The sequence below is a fragment of the Vigna unguiculata genome, chromosome 7, assembly GCF_004118075.2.
Source record: "Vigna unguiculata cultivar IT97K-499-35 chromosome 7, ASM411807v1, whole genome shotgun sequence".
NCBI lineage: Eukaryota > Viridiplantae > Streptophyta > Magnoliopsida > Fabales > Fabaceae > Vigna > Vigna unguiculata.
Genome location: NC_040285.1, coordinates 4,311,158 through 4,333,851, shown reverse-complemented (window position 1 = coordinate 4,333,851; position 22,694 = coordinate 4,311,158). Strand labels below are relative to the sequence as shown.

Sequence of the window (22,694 nt, the reverse complement as noted above, 5' to 3'; positions counted from 1 at the left end):
CTCTGATACAATAAAGTTTTCTTGTCTTCATGAATTGTGTTTAACCACACATCCAAACCCTTTATAACATTCAAAGTACAGTATAGGGAAACCTAATAACGGCTAATAATGGAGAATATCCCTAAGTATCAGCTGTACATATTTCCATAATTACAAGGATCAAGTGAGATTTCTTAAAACAACGTTTTATGCATGTGGATATGGAATTTAAAGGAACTTACCTGCAATGAATCAAACCTTGATGATACAAACCCTTCTATAACTTTAGGCACATATTCATCTAACAGATTAGGTTTGTCACCCTTGAGATAACGCACAGATGCCACTGATCTAGACCATAAATTTAGAAGATAGTAAACACTGCTTCCAGCCCACTGAAAGGAAACATACATGTATCAATAGAAGTTTCTTTTCATATTTAATAATATCTAATCGTTTATAGTGAATTTTAAGCAGATTAAAAAACACAACAAAAGAAGAAAGAATGCTACTGAGGCTAAAAAAGGCAGGAATCCTACCTAAGAATATAAACTACTGCATCCAGTGATTAATATGAGAACCCTGTACGAATTAACAACTATTCCAACCAGAAAAGAGATGAGATTTCCAACCAAACTCCAATATCTATGTTGATCTGAGTAATGTAACCCTGAATCAAACATCCAAAAATGAATTTTTGATAACAATCGGCAATCACCATTCCCATATCCCAATCCAGCATGATAGAACAAAACACAGAAATCAACATATCCTTCATCTAAGAGAAGTTGGATGACAGACAGCCTTTTTGTTACAACACATATAACTACAGGGTGTACATATCATCCCTAAAGGGCTACCTAGAGCTAGATTCCAGAATCTTAGGGTAAAGTCTGGAATCAAATGAATGAAATGTATTTCAGGTTCATTTGTCCACTGAAATGATGCAAACAATTTTCTCCTGATTTACTAGTAGCCTTAGCCGTAGAATGACCCAATAGGAAACAATTCTCCCCAAACCAACATGTCAGCTAAATGACTGAAACTTTTAGCTTCCAAACTGCACCAAGACATCATAACAAGCCAGCTGAAATCCACCATAAATTCCTGTTATGATGCCACTAAGGTTGTCTTCCATGTGCCTAGGGACAAGGTTAACTTGAAACCACAACCACCACCAACACCAAACCAAAACATCCTGGTCCTTGCAGCACATGCATTACTGCTCCTGTTTTCGATGTTGCTCAAAACAATGTAGTAAGTATCATATGATTCACGATACAATACAAATAAAGTGATACAATTCTCACCGACAACTATATGAATCACATGAACAATCGTTTTTGCTCCTGTATCATCTTCGAATCGCAGGATTCGTTCTTTGAATCACAAGAATCGCAATTTGGAACGTGAATCCTGGCTTGAACCACAACCTCCATGGATTTGAGTTTTCAGATCGCGTCGCCCAAATTGGTTTGAAAAAACCCTAATTTCTTTTTGGTTTCTCGACTCTCGTTTGTTGGAGCCGATGAACAAGGAGAAAGTGTCATTGTCGTCATTTTTTAGAAAGAGAAGAGTTCCACAGAAGCAAATTGAGTCGGTCATTTGCCAGGGTTCACTTCCACTTCAGCTTTCTCAGAGAAGAGGTTGCCACCATTGCTGCTTCCATGGCCAACAACACTAACCCGTTTTCAGTTTTTCATACGAGAGTTTATTTCTCTTCAATGAACAAAGCTACTGTACATCTAGCAAAGTAGGGCCTAACATTTGGCTTCACCTTTATTGGGCTTTAGTTCATCGGTTGCATTTATACTCCCCTGGCAAAAACGGGTGCATTTGTTTGTGTTTCTCTTGTCTTCGTGTGATGATTGTGCAATGTTATTACACGAAATTAGACTCTAGGATTGAAGAGAGGAACCCGTTACGAAGCAAAGGCCAGGCAGGCAGTGAAAAGAGGAGATGTAGGATATTATTTCAAGAAAATGTTGCTTTAAAGTTGTAGTTCATTTAGAAAAACTATTGGAAGAATGTAATGAATATCAAGCTTTAACATGTATGAAATAATTCTTCATTGTGTCTCTCATTCTTTGTGCTTTATTCCAACTGTGATGAGAGATATAACCATTACGTGATGTAACTTGATGTTAAAATGCTCCTAATCACTTATTTTGTATCACTTCATTTTATTTAATATACTAGTTTTGAAAACAACTTTGGAATGGAGCGAATTATGATTGATTTGAGAGCATTAGCACCCTAGAATTGGGATGTTACAATATATACACCAATTCAACACTAATTTACTAACTTTTAATCACATTTAAATCTATTTCAGGAGCATGACCTCGGAACACTTGTGTCCACTATCTTTAGTTGCCATTCGTGATGTTGTTTAATATAGCTAAGTTAGGGTTATTGTCACGTGACCCAAGGTTAGTTGTTGTCAACTCTGTACCAGCATTTGTGCCATGCTCCACCTTCCCAATATCATAATCACACTATTGTCGTTGTTTGTCTCGATGTCTTCAAGGCAAGTTTATGCCCTTGTCTTCTTGGTTTGTTGCACCTAGCTCTCTCCCCTCATGGATAGGGTTTTTCCCTCTCTCCTCATCACTGTTTAGGGCTAAGGTTGTTTCATGCAGAGAAATAATACGAACAATTTTCTCCTTTTCTAGTAGTAGCACTAGCTATAGTACGATATGATGGGGAATGATTCTCATCATTGCAAATAACAATAACAATTAATATACAAATCATTTTTTTTCCAACTCATAGCAAAGCAAATAGAGCTGAAAATCAAAATATTTCCCCAATTCACAATCATCATATCCCAAATCTTGAAACCAAACTATCATACAAGCAAATTGACACTCATGGGGAGGCTTCTGCCTCCAAAATTGAAAGGGTTTACGGAAATTGTTTCCAACATACTTGACACAATTCCTAACATTTTCTGAAAAAAATGTATAATCCAGCTACTTCAAGGAACTAATTAAATAATAATAGATGCATACCTTCCAAGAATGCAAAGATTTTAGTGTGAACTCTGCTACTAAGTGTATCCATTCACTATAGCCTTCAGCATTCACAAGTTCAGATAACTGCAGCATAAATCAAAGTGGGAATGTGATTTATTAATCGAGAAATACTAGAACAAGATCAATCCCAAGGAGTTCAGGAGAACTTAATTGTGCAAATTCAAGTGAACAAAATCAAACAAGGGACTAGGATGTGAGCAATCATGGAAAACCAGGTTAATAGTTCCTCTATACCTATTAATCTTTATCAAGAAAGAAAGGAAATAGAGAAAAAATGGAAAAGCGAAAAGGAAAATAATAAAACAACCTCTAAAACTGGGAAGAGAAGATGCAATAAGAAGCATGAATAAATTTTGAAAAATGAGGGTGAAAGAGTTGAGTACAGAACTTAAACCATAAAAATAATTTATCCACAATAAGAAAAAAACAGAAGAAAAAAATGTCTTAATTATAAAAGCATTCTGTTTCACTCTTAAAATAAAAACATTACAAGATTTTTCAACATAAGTATACAAGTAATCCCTAGTAAAATGGAGAAAAAATTGTTGCAAGGAATTGGTCTCAAGAACATTGCTAAAAAGTTGAATGGTTGACTCATCTATTATTACTGCATGAAACATTAGCAAGATAAAAGAAACCACCAAGGTTATGATTCACAATGGCAGGCAGTATTTGACTCAGAGTTGTTGAAAACCATGGGAAATAAGTGAAAACAGGGCATCAGAACGTGAAAAAGGAGGCAGGGGCTGTGCCATCAAGCTGGTTGTGCGTGAGAAAGGGAAAGTAGCAATCTGTTACAGGTGTGTGAAACATATATGCCGAAAAAACAAAGCTTAGTGATCGCCAGAGGAGGACTGTTCTAGCAGGACGGTCACCAGAGGAAAAGAGTGTTTGGTGACAAAAGGAAAGGGCAAGCAATGGTCACGAGTGTTGTTCACCTGAGAGAAAATGGGTCTTCTATGGATTGCAGTTACTGTTCACCTGGGAGGAGAAGAAGTGGATCGAAGAAACCTAAAACTATTGATACCATATAAGAAAGAGTTATTTGAATGTTGTGGGTCTAATGCAGACCACACGGTATATATTTATACTAATTTACAGAATCAAATAGACTAAATTCTTGCAAATAATCAGGATCCATGATTATCATTTCATAGAATCTGTAACAGCTAATGATTAACAAATCTAAATCTATAACAGTTAAAGAAAGATTACATTCTAACAAGTTTGATATGAAAAATGTCCTTTTACATGGGTATCTAGAGGAAGAAATCTACATGCAAATTCCTTCTAGCCTTAGGTCTATTGAAGAAAGGGATAAAGTATGTACACTAAAGAAAGCCTTGTAAAAACCCAAGCAGTCACCCTGTGCTTGGTTTTGAAGACTTACAAAAAACAATGGCCTCATTACGTACTTACAAAGCCAAGGTGCACACACCTCGTTTATCAAGCATTCCTTAGAAAGAAAACCTACTATTCTCTTGGTTTGTGCGGATGACATAATCATTGCAAGGGGTGACTTACATGAGAAACTAATCTTGAAAGAAAAAACTAGTGCCAATTTGAGAACAACGATCTTGGAAAATTAAAATACTTCCTTGGAATAAAAATTACCTACTCGAAAAGGGCATCTTCATCTTCCAAATAAAACACATTCTACATCTTCTCAAAGAAACAGGGAAAATTATATGCAAAGCCACTAGAGCTCCTCCAGAACAAAACCTTAGAATTGCTAGTGGGTCAAGATAGCTTTGTTGTGAACAAGGGCCAATATTAGTGGCTTGTTGAAGCTCATTTACTTAGTCTACAGTAGACAGTACATAACTTATGTTGCAAGTTCTAATAGTCAATTTGTGCACAATCCAAGAGAGCTACAGTTAAAAGCTTTGAACAGAATCCCTCAATATTTGACGGCAAGTGCATGAAGGGGATTGTTGTTTAAGACCGATGAAAATTAAAAAAGGAGATGCACATTGTTGCAAACCATTTATTACTGATTGGAGATTCACTTGTGCATGTTCTTTGGTGGAAACTTAGTAACTTGGAGAAGAAGAAAAATGTAGTTGCAAGGTATGGTGCAAAGGTTGAATTCTAAGTGACAACACAAGGGTATGTGAATTGACTTGAAAGGAATAATATGAAAGAAAGAGGATTTTACTATTTTGTTAATTCTCTAAAACAGTACATCAACTTCTCTATTTATAGAGATCTCAAACCTTAAGTAATAATTACAAGAGATCTCTAGAATCTTCTAAGAGTTTCTAATAATACATTTAATATACTACCAACAACTTTTAATATTGCATTTAATATTCAACTAACAACACTCCCCCTCAAGCTAGTGAATGGATATCTATCATTTCCAGCTTGCATGTGAGATTATGAAATCACTCAGTAGGAAGACCTTTCGTAAACAGATCTGCTAACTGAAGTCCAGATGGGATGTAGGAAGTAGTGATAAGGCCACTATCTCGTTTCACTTTAATAAAGTGTCGATTTATCTCTGTGTTTAGTCCTATCATGCTGAATTGGGTTGTAAGCAATGCTAATGGCTGACTTGTTATCACAATAAAGGATCATAGATTCTTCACATGCCACTTTAAGATCATTTAGGTTAATTCTCATCCATAGCAATTCACACACCCCTTGTGCCATAGCTCGGAATTCAGCTGCACCACTAGACCTTGCAACAACATTTTGTTTCTTACTTTTCCAAGTCACCAAATTTCCACCCAAGAACATGCAGGATCCTGAAGTGGATTTTCTATCTATGATAGATTCTGCATAATCCACATCAGTATACAATTCCATTATTAATTTTTCATTTCTCTTAAACAGTAATCCCCTTCTTGGACTTTTCTTCAAATATTGAAGGATCTTGTTTGCACCCTATAAATGTCTCTCCCTTGGATTATGCATGAACTGACTTACAACACTCACCACATAGGCTATGTCTGGTCTGGTGTGAGCTAAGTAGATGAGCTTCCCAACTAGTCTTTGATATTGGCCTTCATTTACTGTAGAACTGCCTTCAACACTCCCAATTCTACGGTTTTGTTCTATAGGAACTCCAGTAGTCTTGCAATTAATCATACCTGTTTCTTTGAGGAGATCAATAACATACTTTTGTTGGGAAATAAATATGCCTTTCTTTGAGTAAGCTACTTCTATCCCAAGAAAGTACTTCAATTTTCCTAGATCCTTCATTTCAAATTGGGCAGCAAGCTTTTCTTTCAAGATTTGTTTCTCATGTTCATCATCTCCTGCAACAATCATATCATCAACATACACCAAGTGTAGAGTAAGTTTACCTTCTTGGGAATGTTTGATGAACAGGGTATGGTCACCATGACTCTGTCGATACCCCATGGAGATCATAGCCTGTGTGAGTCTACCAAACCGAGCACGAGGGGACTACTTAAGCCCATACAAAGCTTTCTTCAACCTGCACACTTTATTCCCTCCTTTAGTAGATCCAAAACCTGAAGGAATTTCCATGTATATTTATTCCTCTAAATTTTCATGCAGGAAAGCATTTTTCACATCAAATTGTTGCAATTACCAACCAAAATAAGCTGCCAATGGGAGAATGATTCTAACTGTATTCATCTTTGCCACCAGAGCAAATGTTTCCTCATAATCAACACCATAAGTCTAAGTATATCCTTTGGCAACTAACCTTGCTTTGTAACGGTCTAATGTGCCATCTAATTTATACTTTAGACTAAAAACCCATTTGCAACCCACTGACTTTTTATCTAGTGGCCTGTCAACAATTTCCCATGTTTGGTTCTTTTCTAAGGTACTCATCTCTTCATTCATGGCTTGAATCCAATCTCATCTTTCAATGCTTCTTGAACTGATGTAGGGACTCTAATTGCATCAATGGCAGAGAGAAAACTTTGGTGCTGCATAGAAAGGTGTTTAGTGGTCACAAAATGGGAGATAGGATACTTGGTACAAGACCGAGTTCCTTTTCTCAAAGCAATGGACAAGTCATCAAGGTCAGTTTCACAGTTACTATTCAAAGAATTTTCCAAAGGTTCAAGGGTATCAATAGAAGGACTACTTACCCTTGGTTCAAACGATTGAAGTTCTTCTTGGATAGAGTTAGGTTGCTTTTGTCGCCCTTGGTATTGTATACGGAAAAAACTCTCTGGACGACTAGAGTCTGTAGATGACCCTGACTCTGTATTGTTCGAAGCAATTTTAGAGACATCCATAGAAGATGTTTCTGGAGAAGTATTAGGAGAACCAACAGTATCATCAGAATCAGCTAGTTCCTCTATGGAAGGTACAAAACATGACTCAAGAGATTCAAAAGACCTAGCTTCAAAAGAACTCTTCCCCTGAAGCTGAGGACACATGTAAATTTAGTTTCATCAAAAGTAACATGCATGGAGGTAAAAAACATTCGACTTGGAGGATGGTAACAACGATATCCCTTTTTATTAGATGCATAACCAATGAAGATGCATTTAACAGCTCTAGGATCTAACTTTCCACGAAATTGACTATGAAAATGGACAAACACAACACATTCAAACACTCGACGATGAAGACTAGAAAGAAAAGGAACAGATGGATAGAAAGAAGATATGGACTCAATGGGACTCAGACTATCTAGAACCCGAGAAGGTAATCAGTTGATAAGATAGGCAGCAGTAAGGACAGCCTCTACCCAATAAGATTTAGGGACATACATTTGGAAAAGAAGTGCCCGTAAGAAGATGTCTATTTTTTCTCTCAGCAACGCCATTTTGTTGTGGTGTGTCCACACATGTGAATTCATGAACAACACTATTCTCGAAAATGAATTTAGCCATGTCATGGTTTACATATTCCCTTCCATTTTCAAATTGCAAACGTTTAATTAACTTTCCAAATTTTGTTTTTATCATACGGAAGAATCTAATAAATAAGTTAAAAACTTCAATTTTTTCTTTCATAAGGAAAACCCATGTAACGCGGATACAATCATGAATAAAAGTGGCAAACCATTTAGCACCAGATATACTAGAGCTTGATGCAAGCCCCCAAACATCAGAATGAACCAAATCAAAAAGGTTTAACACTCTTTGTATTACTAGAAGGATATGTGGCACGATGATGCTTTACAATTTGACATACATCACATTTAAATGACTCAACGAACTCTATGGTGAACAAGGAAGGGAACAAAGACTTTAAAACAGAAAAGGACGGATGTCCTAGACAACGGTAGAGAAGCCAAATTTGAGAAGACTCAAAAGAAGTGCAAGACTAGAGACAAGAGGTAGTTGTTTGCCTACCGATACTATTCTTAGTTTCCAAGTTGTTAAAGCAATACAACCCTCCTTGTTCCTTAACAACTCCAATTGTCTTTCCCGTGGCAAGATTCTGGAAAATACAATGAGTGGGAGAAAAGGTTATGGAACAATTTAGGTCATGAGTAAGCTTTCGAATGGAAATAAGGTTATTAGATAGTTTTGGAACATAAAGGACATCTTTAAGACTAAGAGATGGCAAAATAAGAAACATTTCCACGTCCATGTATTGGGATATGGGTCCCATTGGCAATAGTAATGTGGTCATCAGAAAGAGTAACAAATGACGTTAAAAGAGATGAATGAGGGGTCATATGGTCTGTTGCACTAGAGTCAAGAACCCAAGAGTCCTTACATAAAGTTCTAGAAAAGTTAAAAGAAGAATTAGAGTTCTTACCAGTCATGGTTAGAGAGCAAGTACCAAAAGGTGGCTTACTTATTGACTCCATAAGAGTTTTTAGACGTTCAATCTCGGCACGTAGTGTAGGCATTCCTTCCTCAGTTGAAGAGGAAGGTGTCTTGTCAAGATTTTCAGAATCTGAAGAAGCCTGATAAACTTTCCTTGAGGGTTGTCCTTTTAATTCCGCTAGACAATTCAGAGCTTTCTCCTTTCCATGTAGCTTGAAGCAAGTGTCCTTGGTGTGGCAAGACTTCTTACAATGAGAGCACCAACGCTCTTCCTTACCTTTTAAGCTAAATTTAATATTTGCAAGATTTGAATTCCCAGGTTTGGTAGTCTTTCCGGAAAACATGGCAACTCCTTCAGTGGAGGCCTCATTCATCATGACCATTTGACGAGCCTCCTCACCTCGGACAATGAAGAAGACTTCAGAAAGAGAAGGAAGTCTTTCCTTTCCAAGAATTTGAGCCCTAACAAGGTCATATTCAGGATTCAATCCTGATAAGAACTTAAACATCCGAGATCGTTCAACAAACTGAGCAAGAGTTATAGCATCTTTGTTATTCTCAAGCTTCAAGTTTTGATACTGGTCCAACTCAATCCACAAACCCTTCAACTTTCCATAATATTCTGAAATAGAGAGAGTTCCTTGCCTGGCACCAAAGATCTTGCTTTCTAACTCATACCACGTAGAGATGTCATGTCGCATAGAATAAGCAGTTGCAAGGTCCTCCCAAATTTCGCAAGCACTAGAGTAGAACATATAATTTTTACATATCTCTGTAGTCATGGATCTCCATAACCATGTAATGATTCATGAGTCATCATTATCCCAAATCTGAAAATTGGGATTATCCGGGGAAATGGCCTCTCCTTCAATATGATTGAGTCTTACCGTACGTGCGTCTGATAAATTGAACCCATTGCAGATCATTTCGACCATTAAGGCGGTTGTCATCCAGCAATTGTGGAAGATCGGCTTTGCTTAGAGAAGTTGCCATGCCAAAAAAAATAAATGATAGGACTTCCTTAGGTCTCTCCTAACTGCAAATGAAAGGTAAGACAGAAAGTGACATCAACGCAACAGCGTGACAACAACAATGATGGCAGCAATGCGACAGCAGCAATGATGGCAGCAATGCAACAGCTGTGATGAAACAGCGACAGCAGCTGTGATGGAACAACAACAGCAATGATGCAGCAGCGACAACAATAGCAGCGACAACAACAGCAGCGATGACGATAGCAGTGATGCAGTAGCAACAATAATTAAAAGAAATGGCTGCACTTCGGATAGCACTAAGGAGAACCGTAACTAAGACGTAAAAGAAGAAATGCGGAAGCATGGCTCCCTAGATCAGGAGCTCTGATACCAACTTGAAAGGAATAATCTGAAAGAAAGAGGATTTTACTATTTTGTTAATTCTCTAAAACAGTACATCAACTTCTCTATTTATAGAGATCTCAAACCTTAAAGTAATAATTACAAGAGATCTCTAGAATCTTCTAAGAGCTTCTAATAACTTCTAATAATACATTTAATGTACTACCAAGAACTTTTAATATTGCAATTAATATTCAACTAACAACAAATTGTTATGGTTGAAAATTATTTTCAATGATCTAAAAGCAAATTGTGAAGAACCTATGAACTTTTATCATGATAATAAATCAGTTATTAGTATTACTCAGAATCCAATTGAGCATGATAGGATAAAGCATATAGAGATAGATCAATAGTTCATCAAAGAAAAATTGGACAATGGTTCGATGAGAAGAATTATTTCTTGCATGGGGATCCTGAGCAGGAAATATATATATATATATATATATATATATATATATATATATATATATATATATATATATATATATATATATATATATATATATATTAAACTCAACTTCAAGGGGAGTAACTGTATTCTTAGTGTACCTTGATATCAATGTTTCTGGGATGATTGGAAGGAACAACGACTCTTGAGTCAACATTTAGAAAAGTAGTTTGAGATAAAAGTCTCAGGTTGAAATATTCTTTTAGAATTCAAGTGTCCCACTCCAAAAGGTATTTTTATATCCCAACAAAAATCTGGATATTATACTTGGAGAAGCTTGCTAACTTAGAGAAGTAAAACAAAAAAGTTGTAGCTCAATCTCGTGTAGTAGTTAAATTTCAAGCAATAGCACAAGTTATTCGTCAATTGCTTTGGTTGCAATAACTTGGAAGACTTGAAGATTGATTGTGATGGACCTATGAAACTCTACTGTGATAATAAATCAATAATCAACAGAGCCCATAATCCTGTTCAGCAGGATCCAACAAGACACATTAAATTGGATAGACATTCTTTTGGAAGACACTACAGAAAACACACATGAAAACTCAACAAGAATTGTACACATAAAACTAAAGCTACATTCACAGGTCGTCAACAAATATCATGAGGTGGTGATCCAAGGGAAAAACAACCCATCAGAGATTGAATGATCATGTATTTGGATCATGAAAAAAGACAAACAGCATTGCACACCTGATAATTGAGTTTAAAGCGTCCAAGAAGTCGACAAAAGCCATGATAATTATCATGATCAGAAAGACCTGTTATACAAAGTAATTCATCAACAGAGGTCTAAAAAAATTTATAGACAAATCCTTAGCTACATGGATCACACATTCAGCTCTAATATTTATGATAATTGTTGTGATAAGAAAGATGTGTTATACAAAGAAATTCATAACCAAATATCTAAACAAAATTTATATACAACGGATCACGCAACGTCATTAAGCTCTAATATTTTAACTTATTGAATTTAAATATAGCAGTAATCGATAGGCAAGTACAAAAATTAGCAATGTCCAAGTCAGATATTCTGATGCTTCAATGTATTAACAATTTATTATTAATAAGGTATGCAGTAAGTTGTAGGCTATATGCGCCACAATTCCTCTAATAACAGTAAGAGTAATGCTCACTCAGAGTTCCACATTTTCCTTCTATGATATTCTGCTTTTTCTTTGTGGAATTTCTTGTTCAGCATCTTCAGTCAAAGCAAGGTTTATCCAACGACACACTAGATATTTTTTTCTTGATTAGCTTTAACAGATACAGAAAATGAGCAAAAACACCTCCGGCAACATGCAATTTATGCTATATTCATATATTTATTTCACACGTATCACATATTTTTAAGGTCTCCATGATATAACACCTGATTTGGATCAAGATTAATGGCATATTCTCGTTCCTGTATAGCATATTGCATTTTTAATTGGCATTGCCTAATTATAGATTTACAGAGGGAATTTGGCTGATTCTGTTTCATATATAGCATATTATTTTCCCCTAAATAATTAATTGTATATGTGAATACACATCTGCCATATGATGCAACTCCATCCACTTGTACAAGGCAGAGTTTTTGCTGGACAGCATAGTCCGCTATCAATGACACTGATAAACTAAACAAAACATAATATAATAAATTGAACAATGATAGCAATAACAAAATTTCTAAGCATTACGGGTTGGTGAAGTATCCAAGCTTTTAAAGCATTTATATCCAATAAAACTACAAGAAACAAATACGTATGTGAATATAAAAACGGAGAATAATTATATCACCAAAATAACTAAGAAAATATCCCAAGAATCTATGCATTCATTCCAGCAAATTTTATTTCCTTTTTTAAGAGAATGTGAATGTTACAAATAGAGTTGAAATGTAATAATAATGATTGTAATTAACAGAATATTTATTTTCTCCTTTTCATTATTCAAGTGGTAATGAGATTGACAGTGTTATTCTTATATGTCAATAATAGAAAGTAATTTATAATGACAATGATTAATAATTTCTTTATTTTGGAAATATCTTAGAAATTATATTTCAACTTAGATTTGCATAATACCACTTACATATTTATTATGTTTTATAAATTTCTATAAATTTTTAAATATGTATTTTGCGCATATCATATCCTGTTATTTGTAGAATGATTGTATCACTATATCTGATTCACATCATACTGTATACAATATGTGTAGCAGATTTGTGCATCATAAGGTACAATGAAAAGAAAAGGCAGAATAGTGGTCCACTGCTATATTGAAATGGATTTTTCAAGGGTGATCGCTCCACATCAACATTTACTATTGACAACCATTATTAGAGGAAAGTATCAGATTTAATTCAATAACCAAAAACTAGCACCAATTTTTAGATAATAATTATGGAACCAATGTTCCAAAATCATTATACACTGTTATCATCAAGGCAAAGCCAAATAACTGTAAATCAAATTTACCTATTCCAGTTTGCAGAATTTCTTTGGTGCCTTGCATCAAGTGAGACAAGAACTTCATTCGAGCAGTATCATTGGGAAATAATGATCGTCTAGTAGAAGCAAGACGCAACAGGCACTCCAAAGCCTACAATTAATAACAACAAATAATGGGAAACCACCAATATAAAGAAATGAGGTTACACACCTACATAGATTAAGAAATGGAAGTTGGGGAATAAACAAAATGAATCAGTAATTTTTTTGCATACATAATTTTGCCATTATAATAGATCTCTAGGAACAAAGGATCAAATGCAAAAAACCTTAGAGAAGCTCGCATGCATTTATGTTATAGATACAAAATAAAAGGACAACAACCAAATACTAAATTCATTTAAAATATGAATCAATTTATCTATCACTCGTATCAAAATACATATATTAGGATAAATTGTATTTTACGAATCAAATTGCACAATGCCTCAAAATGTCAGTAAACTTGAACAATAAAATACATATAGTAGGATAAGTCAACAAGATTTTAACAATAAACAAGACCTCAAATCAAGCATATTCCAGTTATAGATTACGAGGTGAACAAACCATGACATAGTATTGAAAGCAATAACAATTTAAGTTTGCCACAATCAGAAGCAAAAGCATTTATGGAAGATAAAATCAACTCTATCAACAAGAAACCTAAATCAAAAGCATCGTAATGAAGCTAAGGGCTGATAGATTACATAACTTGGGTAGGGGAATAAAGGATAAGGCATATGGAGAAAAAATATACTTTACCATAAATTACATCTTGTGAAAGACAAGTTTATCACATTCAAAAAGAAAAAAAAATAATATAGATGGGTAAAGTCAAATCAAGCAGAAAATAAAATCTCGTGATGCACCTAGTAAAAGTAGGGGTGAAATAGTATAACAAGATTAGGAAATTTTATTCTATTGTCTTCAACCAGATGCGGCATCTGCGCACCTATTTAACATTTATCACAGAAAAAAGGATCAAACAGCAACAAAACAGCAAAAAAGAAAGGAAAACACCAGCCTTGCTTGTGTTAGACTCACAAGGTAATGTACCACAGAATCCTGAACCATTTTTCATACTTTAAATATAAGCAGAATGTAGAGGTAGGATTTGCATTGTTGATACTCTATACTTCGATCCCAAAGAACCCTTGCATAACATGGGGAGATAACTATATAAAAGTATAAAACCAATCATAGACATACACATAAAAGCTAAGGCTCTTTGGAGAGCTGGTACATGACAACAGGATTTAAAATAATTCATATCCAGGAGACCACGATTATATAAGAGCTGACATGAACCAGAATACATTCCCCCCTTGGCCACAAATACTCAATTTAATTCTATGAGAGATATACTGTACTTGTAGAAACCTAGAAGTATAACTGTACTATTGGGCCTATGCATTGTAGTACTAGGCCTTCAGATATATATATATATATATATATATATATAATCGGCAGTCATAACAGCTGCAAATGGCAACTGATTCGAACTTCCTGTAACTATATAAATACTATTCCTAATCATATTAAGAAATAAAGAATTTCATCAAATTTACTCTCTAATTTTGCATCTGGAATTCAAAAAAATTATACTTTATCCAGAAAATATATGCAACAAAGAAAGGTCCTAAGATCTCGAATAATATTCTTTACACAAAACAAAATCCTAAGTTAATAAAAGTGAGGTTAATTCCTTGAAAAATCAAACAAAATGCAGCGGTAAACAAAAACTTTATCATAAAAGTCTGAAGCACTGACTCCACTGTCAAATGGAATAAACTAACATAAACGAACCTCTTTCGAAAAAAATTGATTCAATGCATAATAATCAAAAAATATTTGCAGAGTTGAGGAATCCTCCAGGGTAGGCTTCCATGCCGATGGAACCTGCACAACCAATGCCAATTTAAGATCAAGAACTGCAGACTAGACAAAAGCAAACAACTATCTATGTACACAGATTATACCTGAACAGTACCAATTTCATCTGAACTTTCATCATATGATGTCCCCATAAAATCAAATGATAAACAACTAAGAGAAAGCATAAGAGAAAGTTCCTGCAACTTGCTCCCAACTGAATTTTTTACAAAAACGAAGCAAGATTACTAAATTCAAAGCACTGGCATCAGTTTAAAACTTTGAAAATGAGTACAATCATGTTCATAACAAATATATGATATACCATCAGATTTTAACTGCAAGAGAGAAGTTAATGATATCCGGAATATCTGAAAAAGTGAGTGATCCCTGAAAGAGCTAGCTATCCTACGTTGCCGAGCAGCAGGTAATCCAGGATTGTGCTGAAAATACATAATAAAATAAATAAAAGTAACAAAAACAATATCAGCAAAGAAGTTGTAAGCAAATATAATATTTAGTTTGATACGGAGATATCAAAATAAATAATGCAATTCAATGTCTTGCAAGAGAATATGTACAGCCACAGTACAAAATTTAAGGAATATTTTGTAGCACAAGCTATGAATCAAACACCAACAATGAAATAAAAATAATAAAAACAATGGGTGCTTCTACAGTATCTAAGCTCAAGTTTTTCTGCGGTAATTTTGTTCAGTGTCGACATTACTACTCTTCAGAGGCATCAAGTCTGCTGTCTACGCATTAACCCTTCCCAATGCCAAAATGGTGGATACGAGTTAAAATGAGGACCATGTCACTGTACTAAACCATATAAGAACACAATATGATGTCAATATTGACAACTCACTTTTGACATCCCATGTCAATCAGTCTCCCAGATAGCAGCCAAACAAAGCAGACACAATGCAGACAAATAGTTCCTAATACTCATATAATAGATGCTCAAATCTCAAAGTTTACTCAAGTGTGAAGGTACAGAAAACTAATACCAGAAAATTTATAACAAAGACAAAACCATCATTGACTTCGGGCAAAGCATACAAAAACAAATCAACAACAAAAAAAAAACACAACAAAATAAAAGTGTAGTCCTAAGAAGTGCAAAACAAATGCTTTGAGGGCTGAAGAATAACACATATACAGCAAGTGCACAGCTTTTAATAAGCAAGCTATTACTTCCTGTTGAAATATAAAGCATTGATTCTGACCTGATTTATCTCAGAAACTAACTGATACAATATCCTCAAACCTATAGCATAATGATGCTGTGCCTGCTAAAAGTATCAATTGGTCAGATTAAAATTCAAAATAATCAAAAGAAGATATATTAATAATAAATAGAGTAAAAACAGCACGTACACAATCAAAACCTCAAACACCACATGACAGTAACAGAGAAACTAATCAACGTGGTGGATTGTGGTGGTTAATAGAACTTCTGTCAACCAAAATTTTCTTCGTTATATCCTACATCTAATTTACGATATGTTAATACTCCCAATAAAATTAAAAATATTTGTTCAAGAATAATAATATAAACTTATTATAAATATTCTTATGGGTAGGACAACCAGTATGGGATACGAGACAATCACCCTAAAAATTTTCATTGACGATTAGACCATTAAACTCCGCTATTAAGAGCCAACAAATTATGGGACCTCAATTTTGTAATCAGAACACATACCAAAGACAAGAAAAGTAAGACATACGGACAAAATATCCACTTAAAGGATACATGATATATGTATCAATCACAAAATAAAATTAAGTATATACTGACATAATCACCAAGTAGCTATATGTAGCAATTGTGGAATTATAACCCAAGTTCACTAAACCTAGAAACATCCACCACAAACTCCAAAAAGAAACGAACAACAAAAATGAGAACCTAGAAGAAGATTATTACACAAACAAGAATTAACATGGTTTGAATAGATTTTCCTGAATCAATTTCTACAATAGCAAATCTCGATATCATAAATTCATGCTTAGGCTAGATAGCAACTTCATGAAAGTTGTAAGATAAAATAATAAACACAATTTCAATACTCCCCCTCAACTTGGATCATATAAATTGTATGCACCACACTTGGAACATATAAACTAAATTCTATGCCCTCTCAAAGACTTAGCTAGAACATCTTCAAGCTGATAAATCCCATAGTAAGTTCTTTGGATAACAACTATGATAGAACTATGAATTATAGCTGGAGACAAGACTCTGTCTGGTAAATCTTTATTGCTTATTTCCAATTCTACACCTACCAATGTAGTAGGTATAGAAATGGTACACTTTCCCACACTGAGGTTGTTCGAGATAACATCACTCTCCACAATTCTCCTGAACTTTTTCCCTTTCAAAAAACCCCCCACCCACAACTAATCCTGGATTGTTCATAATAGTCAGTTACAACTGGCACATTCCCTTATTTATTTTTTCTCTTATATACTATACCAAACCTAACAAAATGGTAATTGATCTCTATGTGCTTGATTATCTCATGAAACACTGGATTGAAGGCAATATAAAGGACTGCTTGATTATCAGAGTTAGAAGTGGGCTTTAAGCCTAACTCAACCCCACAAAACTGGCGTTTAAGATGAAGTTTGCACCTCACTTATATATTATGAAATTGCTTTATCTCTAGTCGATGTGGGACTTCCAATACACCCTCTCACGTAGAGGTATATACGTGCCAATGTGGGACTTCCAACACACCCCCTCACGCCGAGGTATATACATCTCGTGCGTGGGACTAGAAATCAATAGTGGTCCGTTAGCGGCCCGATAGCAGGTGGAACAGAATGTCCAAGAAATCTCACTATGATAGACTTTTTTTTAAACAATGGCTTTGATACCATGTTAAAAGTGGGCTTTAAGCCTAACTCAACCCCACAAAACCGGCTTTTAAGGTGAGGTTTACACCTCACTTATATATTATAAAATTACCTCATATCTAGTCGATGTGGGACTTCCAACACACTTCCTCATGCCGAGGTATATACATCTCGTGCCGATATTAGAAGTGGGCAATTTCATAATATATAAGTGACGTGCAAATCTCACCATAAAAGTCGGTTTTGTGGGGTTGAATTAGGCTTAAAGCCTACTTCTAACATGGTATCAGAGCCATTGCTTAAAAGAAAGTCTATCCTAGCGAGATTTCTTGAACATTTTGTTCCCCCGGTTATCGGGCCGCTAACGGACCACCCATTGATTTCTAGTCCCACGCACGAGATGTATATACCTCGGTGTGAGGGGATGTGTTGGAAGTCCCACATCGGCACGAGATGTATATACCTCGGCGTAAGGGGGTGTGTTGGAAGTCCCACATCGACTAGAGATAAGGCAATTTCATAATAAATAAGTGAGGTGAAAACCTCACCTTAAAAGCCAGTTTTGTGAGGTTGAGTTAGGCTTAAAGCCACTTCTAACAATCAGAATACAATACAACTTCATCTGCTCAACTTCACAAAATTTAAACACTTAAAGTAGTTTACACAAGCGACCAAAACCATGTATTTATATTCAGCTTGTCCAGTGGACTAGGAAACGACATTTTGTTTCTTGCTCTTCTACGAGAGAACATTCCTTCAAAGGAACACAAAGTATAATGTAGATCTCTTGTCAATGGGATAGTTCATCACAATATCCTATAATTTGAGTATTTCCCTTCTTATACAAGGGTCCTTGACCCAAAGCCCTTTTTAAATATCTGAGAATGTCAATTATAGCATTGCAATGATCAGTTTGATCATTCTGCATGAATTGAGTAACAAATCCAACTACATAAGAAATATCAAGCATTGTAATGCTTGCAATGTTATCACTTTTTTGTCTTTTCTTGATAAAAATTGTAATTTTTTTACCTACATATATGCTTCTATGACAGAATTGTAGCACCTTCTATGTATGCGCACATTCATGCTTAATAATAGTTCTTTCATTCAATATGGTATCAAGAACATAGTGATCCATGACTTCAGAAAATGTTCAACATCATTCCTCTCTGCTGCCTACAGCTACTACAGTGACCCCCCACACAAACCTACATTGTTGTATTAGAGTACTGGTGTTGATAGTTCTTTGTATTCTGTACAGCACTGTATTTTCTCTATTATCATGTATAGTTTGTAAGGTTCTGTTATTACTAACAGAAATCAGTTTCCTACAAATAGTTTCTCTGTACATGACTTAACTAGTTCAGATAAATAAAACAGTTCTATTCACTGTTCATCTTCTCCTTCTCTCGGCTCCAGTTATCTAAGATGGTATCTAGAGATTTTTCTTCACCGATCCTAGTTACTAGATGATTGTTGATATGCTTCTTGTCCTTCCGCTTCTATTCCATGTGTGATTTTCACTCGTCAATTGAGTTTGTTGTTTGAGTTTGTCGCTGTGTGAATTTATTCACTGTTTGCGTTTACTGTTTGAGTTTATTGATTGCATTCGCAAGTTCATTTCGTCGTTTGCCGATTCAGTCAGTCACTGAATCAGTTCGCCAGCTTCTTTTGATTCTGTTCGTCGATTCCATTCGTTTCAGTTTTTCGAATCAATTCGCCGGTCTAGGTCAATTGCCTTTGTTGATTGCATTCATATTGTTCGTTTGATTTGTTCACCTTTGTCTCCGTTTGTCCTTGTTCATCGCGATTTCTTCACTCGTGCTGGTTTGCTCGGTTTGCGATCATGTTTGTCACTTTGTTTTCTTTCATCGGTGCTTTCTCATATTATTTAACTCCCTACCTAACTATCAATATCTTAAATATATCAACCAACTTCCCCTTTGCTATAAGTCCTAAAAATACATCATTTCCATCATTACAAAGGCTTCATCAAAAGAAAACAAATCTTAGAAAAATGTTTATTTCCAATGGGTGCACCAAAAACAAGTTCTTCAAGGAGAATAAGGGAAAGCAAGCGTAGTTGTATTGTATATTTATTTTGTAACAACGTGATTTTCCTATAGTTCAAGTTTTTCATGTAGTAGATGGTGAAGGAGAGAGCAAATCAATATGTAGTCTTAAAAAGCAATAAAATACATATACAAACATGTGTTTGAATGGAATCGCAAACTTCACCACTCAATACATGCAGCTGGTTATTTTTTGAAACCCCATGACCAAAGTTCACCACAGACCAAAAGATAAGTCTGCAAAAATAATTCTAGAAACAGCGTTTTATTGTAACATTTACATAATCCTTATCATGTTACTAGCACTAACCCCTTTAATTATTTAAGACCAAACAAAATTTGAAGCCTTGGCTCTTGGTGCCGGCTGCTGCCATAGATTTCAAAAATAATCCAGAATTCTTATACATAATTTCCACCATTTTGCAAAGAAGTTGTGCAAAGTCCAAGGGAAAAAACATAAAACTCAAGCAATTTCAACTTCTAAAAAACCACAAGGGCAACAAGCATATTTGAAGAATAATACAAGAAACCTAAGCATGGTAAAAAAGCATAGACCCTACAACTACTTTATAATTAATTTGAGGGATAGAATCTAAAATCAAAAGTCACGAGATGCTAAATAGCACAGTAAAATAACAAATCAAAGCCGTACATTTTAATGTTTTATGCATTTTACTGGATGCCAAAACAAAACACACCAGAAATATATGGACTTCCATATCAAATTCTAATGTTCATCATGTCACCTGACTCAAGAAGTTCATTGCCTCCTTAACAACTTCCCTGAATTTGTCATCATCAAGCCAACCAAACTTTGTAATGCGACAGAAGAGTTGGATCAAGGATCCAAGAACAAAGGGCTCCAGTTCTGGTCCTTTGCTTGCCAGATAATTTATGAGGTAGTTTCCTTCAAAAAAAAAAAATAACAATCTAATCAATTTGGGTTAAAAGAGAATAGGAAATGGAGCAACCACAGTGAGGGAAAATTGACAGCAAGGTAATTGAATATACTGAACCCAAATTCCCCAAACACAACTGGAAAAAGAAATAAGAGAAAAGTCAGATTATCCACAAAATAAGTTTATGCCAATTTTGGAAAAGAGACTTCAATGCATGCAAAATTAAGTCAACTGGTATCTTAGAATGTAACTCATGATGCTGAAACGTCACTCAGTAAATTCTGTTTAGGAAATAGACAAATAATGTATTTTTTGTCCCGCAGACCCAAGCCAAATATGCACAGCCCCTAAAATACTCCTAGTCATAATCATCTGCAAGCAAGAATATTACGAATATCAATCCGGAGCTGTAAAGGAAGGCTTTGCTCAGTCACTTGCTTCAACAAGCTCGAACTTGCCAACATCAATGCATAGGGAGAGGATGCATTATCCAGAACATATTGGCACTGCGAAATGTAGTCACTGTTTAAGGAAAAGCATTTCAGTGTGCTTTCCGCTTGCGCTCTTTCAACAGAATCCTGCGAGTTATAAAGCCTCTCGCACATTGCTTCCAGCTGAGCTAAAGTCTCCATTCTTCACTATGTACGAAGTGTATCCAACAATTCAGATGAAGAAGTCAGTTCTTCTACTTTTTCCCACGTATAACCAATATATATCTACAAGATTTCATGTGAATTCAAGCATATATTTAGAGGTGGTGGAAACACACAAAAGAAACTAAAGCAAGAATCAGTTCAATACAAGCATCACACAACACCAAAGTTGATAAAATTTGATATAGTAACACTAAATATTAAATGTTTACAGGTGTACAAGATAATGTTTTCAAATCTGAAACTGTTTCAATTACAAGTATACTCTAAAATACAAAGATAGCTCTGTATAAAAGGATCACAGCAGAATTCGCCATCAAATCCAGCTACAATAGCACTTGTCCAAGTAAAATGATCAGTGCAGTCCTGACAAAAAAAGAGAAATTATTTAAAATGTAATTCATAATATGGAACCTTTCAATTAAAAAACACCTGTTTTTCAACCACGTGATAGAAAAAATACAGAAACATGTAAACAACTGGCATTGTCTTGATCATTATCAAGAAATTGTTCTGAATTCTAACCAATCTTGTTAAGACCATAAGAGCAACATCATCAAACCATGGTAAACATAACTCGTGTCAACGCCTGTAAGAATGGATGCTCATGAATCACAAGGCATTTCCCCAAAAACAGAAATGAAGCTAGACTTTAACTCTAAAAGAAGAAAATGTACTTACAACAAGATGCAACTCATACTCGATGAAAGGTACGTCGATCCCTCACCTTCCTTAATCAAGTTAATATTGTATAACATAGTGGCAAGAATGTTCATTTTCTTCCCGTAAAAAGTGGGTATGGCAAGAGATAGAAATCAAAATCAGTCATTGAAGTTATTGGCATAAAATATGATTGTTTTGCAATAATAAATACCTATATGAACCTTCGTTAGCATCTATTAGCAAGTCATATTTTGGTCAATACACACTTAAAAAAGGGATAAATCCACGGCGAATGAGTAATTGCCAAGTTTTGAAGACGGTATCTAATTAGGCTATCAATAGTGACAAATAGTGCACTATACCAGATTTAAGTCACTGTGTTATACACACCTTGTATTGACCCCTTCATTCTTCTCCTCTCCCGCACATAACCACTCTCCAAGCTATCTCTTCTTTTTCTTCAGTGACCCACTCCATTTTTTTTTACCTGCTCAGTTCACTCCTACAGATTTCTTTCGTCATTTTTGTGCTCTGTTTCTTTTTCTTTTTTCGGGCTCCTTTGGTCTTTCTCCTTCCACTTTCACATATATTTGCCTTTCTTTGTTTAGCTCTTTCTT

General features: G+C 35.1%; 1 protein-coding gene across 6 annotated transcripts in view; it reads right to left on the bottom strand.

The window, feature by feature from the left end:
• LOC114191677 (exportin-7-like) overlaps nt 1–22,694 on the bottom strand; it is a 42,578-nt gene that overhangs the window by 18,293 nt on the left and 1,591 nt on the right. For 2 of the 6 annotated variants that reach the window (XM_028081017.1, XM_028081015.1), the window contains 11 exons: nt 21,672–21,780; nt 21,153–21,477; nt 20,609–20,769; nt 16,152–16,217; nt 15,245–15,362; nt 15,027–15,136; nt 14,854–14,946; nt 13,033–13,156; nt 11,255–11,322; nt 2,994–3,080; nt 222–374 (listed from right to left, as the gene is read on the bottom strand). In XM_028081017.1, the coding sequence (XP_027936818.1) occupies nt 222–374; nt 2,994–3,080; nt 11,255–11,322; nt 13,033–13,156; nt 14,854–14,946; nt 15,027–15,136; nt 15,245–15,362; nt 16,152–16,217; nt 20,609–20,769; nt 21,153–21,393 (1,221 nt within the window). In that variant the 5' untranslated portion in view covers nt 21,394–21,477; nt 21,672–21,780. The other 4 variants (XM_028081016.1, XM_028081018.1, XM_028081019.1 and 1 more) reach the window with 4 other exon arrangements.